Here is a 14,682-nt window from a genome sequence, read left to right on the forward strand (position 1 = left end):
GAGAGAGGGAGAGACGACTGGCAGAGCTGAGCAATGATTGATTTATGAGCCGGTTGGTGAAAGGATCATCTTCTCTTCCTTCGCTTTTTTACTATCCCATCAGATTTGGCGCGATGGCAATAATACACGACGGTCCGTCACATTTTGGAGATGTATGTGGGAACATGAATAATGACTTTGAATGCCGTGTCTAATCAGCATGAAATTACTTCAGTAAATATGTGCAGCGACCAGCACTGGCTTCCTCCTGCCTCTTACTCTGAATGGACCTACGAGTAATAGGCTTGTAGTTGTCACAGTTTTTAAGACCCATGTTGGCTTCACGGTTGATAATTGGCTTTTAATGCACAGAGACGGCTTGAGGGGGAGAAACCGAAGGAAATGTGGAATGAAAAGAGCCCTACTGTGTGGCCATAGTAATTCATGCTTTTGTTCTTCTAATTAAATGACCTCAGAAGGGAGCCCCAAGCTTAAGTGTGTGTGTGTGTGTGTGTGTGTGTGTGCGTCTATGTGTGTGTGTGCCCTCTGATTTGGTGGTTTGGGCCAAGTGTGCTCAGTTCTGCAATGAAAAGGGCGTCTGGTACAAAGCCTAAGAAGCCCTCTCTCTCCGTGCCTGCATCGCCTTCTTGTCGGTTGTTGGAAATTTGGCACAAAACCACCACATTTAACAAGAGGCTTCAGCGCCTTTTTCACATGGGTTTGGGCTCTAAACATTTTCCTCAGGGGGCTTCAGCAGCACAAAAAATATAAAATAAGTTTGTTCATTGCAAAGCAACACGAAACCTCGCTTGAAAGGTTTCTGGCGCAGAGATGTAAGCCGGAACGTTTCAGAGACATGTTTGCTTTTATCCGTGCACTGCAGTCTTCCCAGCGAGCTGCAGGAGCAGCATCGCTGTGCAGAAAACTGCATCCTCCCTGCTCTGGGTAATGCACAGACTTGCTGTCAACAGCACTTGGACTTTTCTGTCTTTCATCAGAAAGGAGCCCCAGTGAAATATGTTGTCAGCACAATCTATAAAATTCAGAGTAGCAGGAAAGAGTCGCTATTAAATAACCGACGTGGGCTGAATGAATGATCGTGGAAGGATTCAGACGGCCAGGGGGGGGGGCTTTATGTTGGCGTCAGAAACAGGGTTTATGGCTGCAATGGTTAAAGCACAAGCTGGTCACCTGACATGGTTGTTGAAGGAACAAGAAGCTCATCAGTTAAAGCAGTCAGGTTTAAATAGCTTCTCCGCTGAGACGCATTAAGCTGCAGAAACGGGAGTGGCTTACCTATTTGCTTAATTAAACCCAAGTGGTGACTAGATTTGTTTATTTATTTCGTCCAGGCAGTTTATGTGTGGCGTATTTAAGTACGTTAATGAATGTCCCCACAAACATGTGTGTGATATTTGCTGAACTGAATAAATATTAGTCTAGAGTTGGAAATCTGGCACTGAAGTTATGTTCATGTCAAACCCAGCGTAAGGGTGATATTCATGACCTAATGTGCTGCTGCTTTTGGTCCGATCGCTCTGCTTTATTAACTGTCAAATACTCCACTAATTCATGAACTGGTCGTAAACATCGTAGTTAAGTGCTCGGTCATAAATGCCGTCTAGTAGCGTCAGCCTGTAGCTATAGTCTGAAACCGTGGACCCTGCCGTCCGTGGAGATGTTACCTGGACCTGTCGCTGTCACATCTCTCCCCTTCAGAGGACGTCACTCCCACGTGCCTCTTACAGCGGACACTTGAACATGGTTGGGTTTTGTTCTGTCTGAAATAAGTACTGACCCAAAAACAGAAAAGTCAATGTTATCATTGCTATTGAACAGAAATGTGTGTTTATTCCTTTCTTAGAGGATTAATATGTAAATTTTTGATGTGGACCGTCTGTCTTTGAGTCCATTTCTGAGTTTATGAAGGCAGAATTTATGAGGGTTTTCTTTCTTGAAATTTATAGCCCCGTGCCCCCCAACCCCCCCTGAAAGGTTCCTTTCTCAGCAAGCTTAGAAAGCCGCAGCAAATTACCCTTCAGCTTGCTTTATTATCATAGCTCCACTTGAACCTGAACCTTAGATTCACAAATCTATCTCGTTTTCTGCTTAAAGTGTAACAGATATGTAAAAGCATCACCTGAAAGGTTTTACAAAAGAAAACGGTTTCTTGTCCAAAAAGGCTACAAACAACCCTCCAACATCCTCTCCTCCCCTCAAATCCAGCTGTGGTATTTTCATGAACACCCATTGGTGTTGAATGTGTCATTAAAGGGGACCTATTATGGCATCTAATACCTATTTTAAACAGGCTTTGAAAGTCTTAAAACAAGCTTTTGATTGTTTTTAATAAATAAATGAGAAATTCAGCCTCTAAACTATGTCTTTATCATCCCAGTTTCTAACCTCATTATCTATGAGGGATTCTGAGTGGGCGGGGCTATGATAATGAGACACTGTGCTGATTGGCTGCCTGAATGACGCCATACACCGCTATGAAAGAATGGCGGAAGCTCCGGCCGGCGGAGTTAGTTGTGGGCGTGGTTTCACGCATCGCTCCTGTCGTTACGTAACAACGGGAGCAGAATCTGAACAGCTCGTAGATCCACATCACACTTGGATGGCTCATCCGGGCGGCTGTACAGACACTGCAGAATTTGGTTGCTTTCCTCCTTCTCTGAGTTGGCAGGCTGAGGGGAGACCACTTTATATATGTTAAAGCAAGAGAAAACCTGTTTTTGTCCCCTTTTAAGGTAAATTGATCACTTTTGTCTCCTTTTTAAATGCAGCTCTGCTCCCCCGGTAGACCTGCTGGGGTCTGCATATTCGCTCCTTGGTGCCATCGGCGGCACAGGAACCTCACTGGTGCTGCATGATCACAGCAGTCACTGACAGTTTTATCTGCATCAGTTTTAAAACTGATGCAGATAATCTCAGCATCAGATCTGATGGTGAGAAAGTGGTGGGATGATCAGTGAAGCTCTTATGTGCGGTGTGTTTAAAAATAGCAGCCTGCTGTCGGAAGATGACCCTGATGAGAGCCAGACTGTGAAATTAAGCCGTAAACTTCCTTTTGATTCTCACCCTCTTTGAAATGGAACCAGCAGAAACTGCTTACATTTTAAATGTCATACTTCGGCAGGAAACTGTTTCCATGTTGGACCCCAACATTCATACTGAGAAAAATGCTTTCAGGGATAAAGAAGGTTTTTCTGACACCTGCTGCTTTGTATCAGGTTTAAGGCGCCTGATGCTTGTGACTCGTATTGTCAGCGGCCGGACCGCAGCTCTATTTATTGCTGCACTCTGTCTCCTCTCTGCAGTTGATCATGAAAATAATCTTAAGATGACATTTGAGGCGACAAACGTTGCAGCTGTTAGTGCTGCTGTTGTTGGAAGCGGCTGTAAGAGCACGCTCTCGTTCCGGCTGTTGTGTGTGTGTGTTGACAGCCTCCGGCCCTTATTACGTCCACCTGGCACGCCGCCACCCCATCAGTCCAGAGCGCCAGATGCAAGTGTGCGGAAGTGGCGCAGCTTCGTCGGGAACCCGATCCAGCGCTGATGAGCGAGAGGAGCGTTAACAGCTGTGAGAGGGGAGGCCGTGAGAGTATGCATGTGCTCACGTTCACACACAATAAAATGAGACAGGGAGTCACGTGGGACACCTCCAATTGGCTTTTGGCTGTTGGATGCCGGCCTGTTAAACCCGGCGAGGCCGGTTCGGGCTGCAGTTCTCTCCCATTTGCTAACCTCGGCTTCAAGTGGGGCTCCGGGAGCCCTGCGGCTCGGCTAAGAGCTCCCACGGGTATTAGGTGATCCAGCGTTGTTGCCTCCCCGCTTCTCTCTCTCTCACACACACACACTTACACACAAGTACGCGCCCCTCTTCTCTCTACATCCTTCCTGCCGTGCTCTCTGAGGCTTTGTCAACAGCCGTCAATCTCAGGCAAATCCAGATACAGAAAAGCCGCATGGCGTCAAAGGCCAGACCTTCTTTGTGTCGAGTCTGTGCACACTGAGGCTCTGAAGTCTGCCGTCTCATGCAGGTTTTAAGAGCCTCACCCTCCTCCCCAAAACCTGCTCTCCCTTTTATTTGGAACTGAATTGGATAAAACTGAATGATACTTTACTAATCCCAAAGGAGAAAGGAGATTAAGTGGTTTCAGGAAATTTGAAGGGCATTGATGTCCTGCAAACATCGTATGATATAAGTCCGAAGGTCTCTGTAACATTTCTGACGTGTTTTGGTCAAAACAGCACACAGCTGCAGCGCTGGGGACGGGTTGAATCTGAAAGAAAATCTAAACGGAGCTTGCTGACGCTTCTCCTAACTCTCTCCTGTTAAACGAGGAGACAGAAAGTAAAATAGGGGAACTGAATTAGAATAAGAGCTGATAAGTGAGCATGAGTACTTGTGCAGCATGAAATGGGCTGCTCACAAAGTGCCTGATGTTCCTGTCTGACATTACTCTTGGTCCTCTGAGAAGTGGAACAGAGTTTCATCTTTCTTCCCACCATTAGAGATGGTGTCAAATTAAAAGAAAATCCATTTTTAATGACGTTACCTTTTAGTGTTTAGCAGAGTGGAATGATTGTTGAGTGGATTAGATTTGATGAAGTTGAGTTCATAGAGCCATTTTTGTTGTTTTGGAAAATCATTTTGCTTCTTAACTCCACACAGTCGTGTATATATATTTGCACCAACACTCTCATCTTAAACATTAGCTGTATGATCCTGAGGCCTCCACCGAACCTGAACCTTCCTGTCCCCGACAGAGCGAGCCATTGCCAGGCACGAGGTGCGAGAGATCGAGCAGCGGCACACGCAGGACGGCCTGCGGGAGCGGGACTCGGCGGCCGCGCACACCAACGCCGAGGAGGACGTGGTCATCATCTACAACCGCGTGCCCAAGACGGCCAGCACGTCCTTCACCAACATCGCCTACGACCTGTGTGGGAAGAACCACTACCACGTCCTGCACATCAACACCACCAAGAACAACCCCGTCATGTCCCTGCAGGACCAGGTCAGTGTTCCCTCCATCTCCACCCTGGTCCTGGAGCAGAGGCCGCTCTACCAAGAGCTTTTAGTCGTCGTCATAAGATAAGATAAGATAAGATAAGATATTCCTTTATTAGTCCCACAGCGGGGAAATTTGCAGTGTACAGCAGCAAAGGGGATAGTGCAAAAACAAGAGGCATCAATAGAAATAATAATAATAAATATCAGAGTATGACACACTATAAACAGTACTGGTATATACAATAATAATAATAATAAAAAATACTGGTATATAAAATAAGATAACAAATATCATATTGAGAGTTCTGGTTTGTTCAGGTGCGGTTTGTAAAGAATGTGACCGAATGGAGGGAAATGAAGCCGGCTTTCTACCACGGACACGTCTCCTTCCTGGATTTCACCAAGTAAGGATTTACTAACTGATCATCTTTGAACAAGCATGGATATTTATTTATTTATTTATTTATTTATTTATTTATTTATTTATTTATTTATTTATTTATTTATTCTCTCCTCTGGCTTTGATCAGTTGACTCCACCTTGTGGTCAAAGCTTTGCATAAGAAATTAATTGTTAAACTTCTCTAATTTCTTCTTCTTTTTTTAATCTGTTAAATTAATCTGCAAAGTCAATAATTGGATGAGATTCGTACTGAGTTTCCTGAGCCAAATGTTGTTTGTTTTCGTAGGTTTGGGGTGAAGAAGAAGCCCATATACATAAATGTAATAAGGGACCCCATCGAGAGGCTGGTGTCCTACTACTACTTCCTGCGTTTTGGAGATGACTACAGGCCTGGCTTGAGGCGCAGAAAACAGGGGGATAAGAAGGTAAACTAAAACAATATAACCTTGTTGTTTCAGGGGGTGTTTTTCTGGTGTCTAAAAAGAACATTTGTGCCGTTTATCAAGCCAGTAGTGAAACTGCTGACAAAAGGTTGTTAAAGGATTTTGGAAGTACCGGTAGTCTGCAGTCCTTGTTTGTATGTTTGTTTCTTTTCTTTTTGCAGACAAATCAACTGCTTATCCAGTTACTTTAATTTAGTGACAACTGATGTGGACATGATTTTTCAGATGTGAATGTCCCCTGTGAGCAAGAGGAAGCCTCTTAAATGGACACGCCTGCATCCCTAATCCAGTTTCTGGGTTTCTCTCGTGTCTTTCAGACATTTGATGAATGTGTGTCAGCTGGCGGCTCAGACTGCGCTCCCGAGAAGCTCTGGCTCCAGATTCCCTTCTTTTGTGGTCACTACTCTGAATGCTGGTAAGTATTTAAACTCCCCGCTGTTATTTTGCCCAGGGAAACCTTGTATGAGCTTATTTTCGTATCACTGTGATATCATCTTCTTCTTAAAACCAACAGTTTACTGATCTTGTAAACACCTCTGGTGTAGCCAAGGATGAACAGTGACTGTTCTCCCACCGCTGCTCCTAATGACACGTCTCTCATATTCTATACACATGAAGGCTCTAATATAATTTCTACATCATGCTGGTGTGACAGATGTGGACTGTGTTATTGCATTTATTACGTAGTGACGTACTGTTTTTTTGCTCATTCTTGTTGATGGTTTTCTTCATCGTTTACTGCATCACCACAGCAGTAAACTTCTGCATATTCTCTTTCACCACATCCACAAAACTCCTCTCCTTCTTCTCCTACCTGACAGCTCCATCTCCAGCATCATTCTCTCCCACTATTCATCCTCTTTGTACGTCCGGATCAATGTCTCAATGCTGTCTCTCCTACTGCATCTCCAAGTTGTTTTTTTGTCTGTAAAACCTGTCCATCCTCATCACTTCCAAACCGAATCTCCTCACCTTCAACTCTGCCTCCTCCAGCTCTGCTTCCTGTCTCTTGGTCAGGAAGCGCTGGCCTCACCACCGTCTTGTAAACGTTTCCTTGCATCCTCAGTGTTCCAGCTGCTTCCCTTTCATGTATTCTCCCCTTCTGCGAGGGACCTTCATTCCTCTTCTCTCAAGCACATACCTCCACTTCTAGTATTATTTCACATGCTTGCTACTTTTGCTGAAGATCACATTGTCATCTGCAAACATCATAGTCCATGGATCTAATCCAGGGGTTTCAAACTCATTTTGCTTGGCGGGCCGGATTTTACTAATTTTCTTTTTCGCGGGCCGTACGCTCAAAATAACAAAAACATTTTTTTTTTCTCGAATTCTTTTTTTTTACTATTGTTATCTAATCCAATATCAGTTTAGTTAATTTTAAATGAAATATGCACTTTGTTTACACTCTAATTATGTAAAATATATTTCTTCAGGATCTTTTCTTTAAATTCTTTTTCAAATTATGTAAGATACTTTTGATATCATTTTACAAAGATAAACAGAAACAAGTATGTTTTTTTTATATTTCGCTTTTTTATAAGAAATGTAATTAAAAGCAAAATCTTTCTTATTACATCCGAGAGTGTTTCTTTGTGATATGGAGATTTTTCCAGTACAGTTTTACTTTGTCACTATACTCGTATTCAAAACTGAAATTCTCAGAATAAATATCTTCTATCATCTTTTTTAGCGGTGATATTTTTCCTGCGAAAATATATTATAGTAGTCAGTTAATAAAAATAAACGACCGTCTACAAAGAAATAAAATCGGCAAATGCACTCTACAAAACTACAAAAAGAAATGTCGAAAAATGTTCTCTTTGTGGAATAACGATGGATTTGTAGAAGAAATATATTATCGGATATGCTGTGATTCATGGCAATTATTTATGCCTTCCTTTTTAGTAAATTAACATTTAGTTTTTTTTGCGTTGGAAACTTCTCGCGGGTCGCATGAAAACCTCTCGGGCCGCACATTTGACACCCCTGATCTAATCAACTCATCCGTCACCGTAGCAAACAGGAGAGGGCTCAGGGTGGATCTTTGATGCTACTGCACACCTCATTGCTGTCACACATGTTCTGAACCACTATGGCATACTTTTATGCAGTAGCACAGCTCTGTGTGACGTTACTCCAGGCTGTACGAAACCGCAGCATTTATTAAAGGAGAATAAAATATGCTGAAGTTCATTAGATTTACATTGGTTCAAAAACAAATGTACTTGAACTGAACAGGTACCAATAATATAAAATGAATAGTTCATATAAGTAGGTTTTTTTTGTTTTATTTTTTTAAAATAAATGTAGAAAAATAATTATATTCCCATTATCCAGCTGGATTAAAAGCTCTGTGTGGAGAGGTGAGCCGTCATGGCGGGGAACTTTACTCCCTGTCTCTCATTTGACTTCCCCGACACGGTTAAGTGTTCACTGGTCAGTTGTTCACTAATATGCTGCTGGACGCCTCTGTTCACCCCGTGAACGTCAAAGGTTAACAGCAGCTTAACCACGGTGACTCTTCTATGACCTGTTCGCTGTGTGAAAGAGGCCAGTGGAGCAGCTGCAGGAGTTTCCTGTTGAACGTCGTGTTTCAGGACAGTCTTTGCTGTAAGATCCAACCGCTCATTTGTTTTCTCATTCCTTTCTTTTTGTGACAGATTACAACCTTTTATCTTGTCCTCACTTCAGCTGTATCGAGTTGTACAGAACTGTAACAGTTTTGTGTCACTTTGCACGTCATTACTCCTCATTGTACTTTTCTGCCACACTTTCTTCTCACGGTCTCTGACAGCTTGTTCAGCCTCCGTCCAGTCTCTCATTCTCTCCCGCATGCATCAATCTCCACCTCACTTATCGGCCACACTCTCCTCCTCCCTCTCCAGAATTGTTAGAAAGCCCCTCAGAAACATGAGCAGCTACCTATGACAGAGTTTCTTTCTGCTCCTCAGACACACCCGTCTGACCTCACCCCTCATTGCAATACATAAACCACCAAATCTAACTGACAATTATTCCTGGCATTATCATGATATATTGTTTCATAGTGTTTTATTATATTAAGTTATGAAATCTCATGGGATGTTAAACTATAGTATTATTATATTGTTATATATTATAGTATGGTGATATAATTTGGTTATATGTTATAATATTTTATAAAAATTATGTTATATTAGGATATTACTATATTATTATGCTATATTTATATGATATCGGGCTACACCACTCTATATGATAATTATTTAATTTTTTACTCTCGAATTAATATTCTCAATTTATGTATCTACTTTCATCGTCTTATTTACACACACACACATACTGATGTCGTCTTTTGTCGTTTTTTGCACTGTATGTTAATAAATAAAAAAAGACACACCCGTCCGTCACTTATGTCAGGCCAACGTCATCCTTCACCATCATTCACCAGCCTTCTCCAAACGTTGCACATTTAAACGACACGGTCTCCTGTGTAGGAACGTGGGCAGCCAGTGGGCTCTGGAGCAGGCCAAATACAACCTGGTGAACGAGTACATGCTGGTCGGAGTAACGGAAGAGCTGGAGGACTTCGTCATGATGCTGGAGGCGGCGCTGCCACGCTTCTTCAGAGGAGCCACCGAGCTGTACAAAACAGGTGCCTGCTGAACCGTCTCACCTCAGTCACCAGAAACTCCAGACAGGCTGTTGGCATCTACATAGATATGATCACCCATGAACTGGTTCAACATTTGACATTGTTGCATTGTGTTTTATTTACACTGCACGTAAATGAACCTTTTGAATGTAGGGTTATATTTGTTCTTAAGTTCAAAGTCCTTTATTGTCAAGTGCACAACAAGCTACAAGAGCAGAGTTGCCTTTGAAACACTTGTCCCAGACTCCCTTCAACAGTGCATAAACAAGAAAAAATACAAAAGTTTCTAATGAAATAATAATAATAATAATAAAGAATCAACAACAGAATGTTAACAGAAACTAGTGCAGTGCACAGAGTCACTGTCAGCTGGTCAGTGTAAATTAAAGGGGACCTATTATGAAAAACAGGTTTTTTCTTCCTTTAACATATATAAAGTGGTCTCCCCTCAGCCTGCCAACTCAGAGAAGGAGGAAAGCAACCAAATTCTGCAGTGTCTGTACAGCCGCCCGGATGAGCCATCCAGTGTGATGTGGATCTACGAGCCGTTCAGATTTTGCGCCCGTTGTTACGTAACGTCGGGCGCGATTTACATAGGTTGGCCTCCGATGCCTGAAACCACGCTCACTCTTAACTCCGCGAGCCGGAGCTTCCGCCATTTTTTCGTAGCGGTGTTTCGCGTCATCGCGTCAGGCAGCCAATCAGCACAGAGCCTCATTATCATAGCCCCGTCCACTCAGAATCCCTCATAGATAATGAGGTTAGAGAATGGGAAGATAAAGACATGGCTCAGAGGCTGAATTTCTCATTTATTTAGCAAAAACAATCAAAAGCTTGTTTTTAAGACATTCAAGGCCTTTTTAAAATAGGTATTAGATGCCATAATAGGTCCCCTTTAAAGTGTCTGTGGGGCGGCTCAGGGCTCATGAGTTCAGGCTCATGACCCGAGGGATGAAGCTGCCCCCCCCAGCCTGGTGGGCCCGGATGCTGCAGAACCGCCGGCCAGACGGCAGCAGAACAGTTTATGGCTGATGATGATGATGATGATGATGATGATGATGATGATGATGATGATGATGATGATGATGATGATGAGGGCCACTGATGATCCTGCTGGCTTTTCTTCCTGCACCGCTGGGTGTGGAGATCCTCCGTGGACGGCATCTCCGTCCTGGTGAGCAGTTTTCCCCAGCCTCCATGGAGGGCGGTGCAACTGCCGTATCAGGCGGGGATGCAGCCCGTCAGGATACTCTGGATGATGCACCTGTAGAAGTCCCAGAGTACCCCGGGGTCCATGTTGGACCCCCTCAGCCTGCGGAGGAAGAAGAGCTGCTGTCTTCTAGTTGTGGTGATGGTGTCTTGTGTGCTGAATCCAGCTCAGGTCCTCACTGACGTGAACGCTGAGGAAGCTGAAGCTGCTGACTCTCTCCACCGTAGGCCCGCTGATGGAGGGGGGGCCTGTCCCTCTCCCTGTCACTGGCTGAACTGTTGATCAATCTCTGCACCCGTGACCGTTGCCAATGCAGTTAAAGATCAGTTGCAAGAGATGCAGCAAGGATGAATAATAGAGCACTGGAAAATTCAGTCTGCCAGGAATAAATGCTCACAATAACCCAGAATAGTGATCGTAATCTTTAACTGCATGAGTGCAATGACTTAAGTTAATGAGGTATTTATATCTGCAACACTCCACGTCACCTGTGCTGTTTAAACAAAAAGAGCAAAGCTTTTACTTGGGAGAAAAACTAGAAAATTACTTTATAGTTTTCTATCAAATGACAAACTCTAAAATAGCATTTAAAACACTAACAATATTGTTTTTATCAGCTGGTGTAATGTACTGTATTTGACTTAATTGAGACCTTAAATGTAGCAAGAAAGATTGATGTTTCAAAAGTCTTCTGTAATAAAGGTAATGAGCCAAAATCAAATTGTAATACCCTTCACATACTGTATATACGAGGGAACTCTGAACATGTCCACAGTTAAATATAAATCTTCTCTTCTTTCATGGCAGGCAAGAAATCCCACTTGAGGAAGACCAGCGAGAAGAAGCCGCCCACCAAGGAGTCCATCGCCAAGTTGCAGCAGTCGGCCATCTGGAAGATGGAGAACGAGTTCTACGAGTTTGCTCTGGAGCAGTTCCAGTTCGTCAGGGCGCACGCCGTCAGAGAAAAGGACGGCGAGCTCTACCTGCTGGCGCAGAATTTCTTCTACGAGAAAATCTACCCCAAAAACTAAAGAGGCGCGTTCCTGAGGAAGAACAGTCTTTGGGGGAAAAGACACAAGCACTTTGTTCATGTCCGGAAGAGAAGAAAAAGGCAAAGTGGGACTGACGTGAGAGGACCGTCCACGGTGTGCAGCGTTTGTGTCTGTGACGGGGGACAGAACCCGGACCAGATCTAGCAGGCGGGACACATGCTGTCTGCAGGTGACACCCCGGGTCTGAGCAGCCAGCTGGAGGAGGAGCTCGTGCTCAGACTGCACGCCGTGCTCCCAGCAGCCTCTGCGCTCCCCACCCACACCAAAGGTCCCGCAGACACGTGTCCCACACGCCACCCGTCCAACTGTTGATCAGCTGTTGACTCTTGTTTGGTTTCACTGTTATTCTCGCCCCCTCAAAAAAATAATAATAATAAAAAAAACAACTAATCATTGGCTCTGTACTGTTTGGTTGTATTTGGTTGTGTTAGCCGTACATAAAGACATTTCTCATGGTGAAACCACATCCACACGCCTCATCACCACTACTAACTTAAAGGGACTTAAACTGTATAAAGCTGGCTACTTTTCTGTATCGTCGGTCTCAAACGAAGACATTTGAGGCTTTCCCGAAATAAAAATCCCCTGATCATGGATTGTAAACTGGAGCAACTGTGTACGAATGTTTTATACTGTACTTGATGTGTAAATGTTGGCAATGATGGATGCTTTTACACGTGATGTCATTGAAGTGCGCAGGAAAAACACTGAGATGAAGATGCTGCTTCTGTAAATATTTCCTACTTTTGAAATGCATTTCATTTCCAATCCGAGGGGTTACAATCAGCCCGTGGCCTCCACCTGTTGAAGGTTTAAAAAACTCAATCTTTCAGCAGTTTTTTTTTTGTTTTTCTGATGTCCCTTCACTGTAAAACCATTGAAACATGGCTGCTCGCGAGTATTTTTATTCTGCTTGTTTTCTGGATGAGTTTGAGAAAATAGCGTCCTTTCAAAGTCTGTTTTGTTCATTCAGAGCGGAAAGAAATTAAATTCTGCTTGTCACAAAGACTTCAGATGCAGCTGGGTTTTTTTTTTTTTTTTTTTTTTTTTTTTTTTTTTTCTATTTCGCCAATTGGAGACCTTGAGAAATGCAGGTGTACAGATTTTTGTCATCTGTGAATGTAAGACTACCGGTTCCCCACTGTTTAGTTGTTTTGTCTGCCATCTGCAGCTGGCATAACTACAAAGGTTTGATAGATTGGGACATGATGGCAAATGTTTCTTTTCCAATACAAGTCCACGGTGTTGTGATTTACTTATAGCAGGGAAGAAAGAAGAAAAAAACTGAACTACATGGCTTATGAAGTGTCCCATATACATGTTCAACTACAATAACTTTGTTTTACTGTATCGCGTCACATGGTTGCTGAGAAATGTTGGCACTGTTGTTTACGTTGCCTGACCTCATCAGGTCATTTATACACGGCTCTCTGGAGGTGTGAGATCTGGACTTTGTCAAGGCCTTTTTTTTCTGGATTTTCTGGTGTGTTTTTGGATCATTGTCCTGTTGCAGGACCCTGTCTTCAGCTCTGGCTGTTGGACAGGGGGCCTATCTTTTCTCAACGGAGGCATTGATGACTGATTCAGTGACTGCAGGACACCCGGGGTCTTGTGGCTGCAAAACAAGCCCAAACCATCACCCTTCCAATCCTGTTTTAGGCGTTTTGGTGTCTCCGCTTTCTGCCTATATCTCCGTTTTAATTTCATCTATCAAAACAATTTCTTTGTTCGGACTCTGTAAATCTAAGTCATGCTGGCACATCCTCTTCAGAGACAAGATGCTCTCTTCTGCTTACCAATCTAGACCTGCGACACTCGTTCGGTCTTTCTCATCATCACCTTTGACTTTAAACATACTGGACTGAGGCTGCAGATGCAACTACTGGTCCGAACCCGAGGTGAATGTGTCAGAACCTCCGTCTCATACAGTCTACATTCAGAACCTCCTCCTATTAGAGGGTTGATGAGGAGCAACATTTGCTCCTTTTAAATTCACTGCTTCAAAGCATCACATGTCTGAATCCTTGAGAAGAGAAAACTGCCACAATCTCTTGTTTTTGAAAAGTTGTTCATACTCTGATTAGCGGTTAACCAAGTGGATTGAATTAGCAGCACCTTACCTTTCCCCTTTAGTCCCGTGGAAGCAGAAAGCATGACTATTTTCTACTTTTTTTCTTTTGGATCAGACACAGTGTAATATGTTGTTTATCTGAGGTTGTATTTACATCATGTAAAGACTTGTTTTTATTATTATGCCCTGAGATGTAGAACCTCACAGGACTAAAAATGGGAGTGTTTTCTTTTTCAGGTGGCCTTGTTTGGCAGCCTGATGAGAGAGTGGGGTCAGCATTTAGTTTTCCTGAGTGTTGGGTTTTCATTGGTTTTGTGGCCTTTTATTGATCATGTAATGTTTTTGTATCCACACGATAAAACTCTTTGAGAAAAGGAAAATCTTGCCTTCATTATTTTTGAAATACTAAATAAACACACTTTGGGTAATGAAGGGCGGAGCAGGTGGCTGAATATTACTATTCTCAGTACATGATGTATTGTTCAGATCATTTTTGTCTTGTCTCTCCAATTCTATCTGTTTTGTAGATTTGTCCAATGGACCAAAAGTCAACATATTTGTCATGTCTGTTTTTATTTTAACTGGGAAAAAAAAGACAGTTAAGCCATTTTACATTTTTCAGAGAAGGGGCCCCTCTCTTTCTGAAATCAGAGCTGGTTTCCTGCAGAGTGGGTCTGATTACTGTCTGAAATGCTCATATATTGTTTTACAGTCTTCTGCAAGATAAACATGGATAAAAGTATACCACTGAGTATTTTGTATTTTAATAGATATGGTTTTTGTTTTTTTTTGCAATTATAACTGAAAACTTTAATGTTTTTTGAATGAAGAGAAGTTTTCATTTCAACACAAAACAACACCAAAA

The 14,682-nt window shown here is 42.9% G+C and overlaps 1 protein-coding gene across 1 annotated transcript in view; it reads left to right on the forward strand.

Annotated features, from left to right (window-relative positions):
* The window catches only part of hs2st1a (heparan sulfate 2-O-sulfotransferase 1a), a 33,988-nt gene extending 22,224 nt beyond the window's left edge, over positions 1-11,764 (forward strand). The window contains exons 3-8 of the mRNA XM_061732611.1: positions 4,756-5,006; positions 5,321-5,406; positions 5,691-5,829; positions 6,165-6,262; positions 9,327-9,484; positions 11,502-11,764. Coding sequence (XP_061588595.1) covers positions 4,756-5,006; positions 5,321-5,406; positions 5,691-5,829; positions 6,165-6,262; positions 9,327-9,484; positions 11,502-11,725 — 956 coding nt within the window. The 3' untranslated portion in view covers positions 11,726-11,764. The remainder of the gene's footprint in view (positions 1-4,755; positions 5,007-5,320; positions 5,407-5,690; positions 5,830-6,164; positions 6,263-9,326; positions 9,485-11,501) is intronic.
* Positions 11,765-14,682: the final 2,918 nt, after the last annotated feature.

This window comes from Cololabis saira, chromosome 10, assembly GCF_033807715.1.
Source record: "Cololabis saira isolate AMF1-May2022 chromosome 10, fColSai1.1, whole genome shotgun sequence".
NCBI classification, from domain to species: domain Eukaryota; kingdom Metazoa; phylum Chordata; class Actinopteri; order Beloniformes; family Belonidae; genus Cololabis; species Cololabis saira.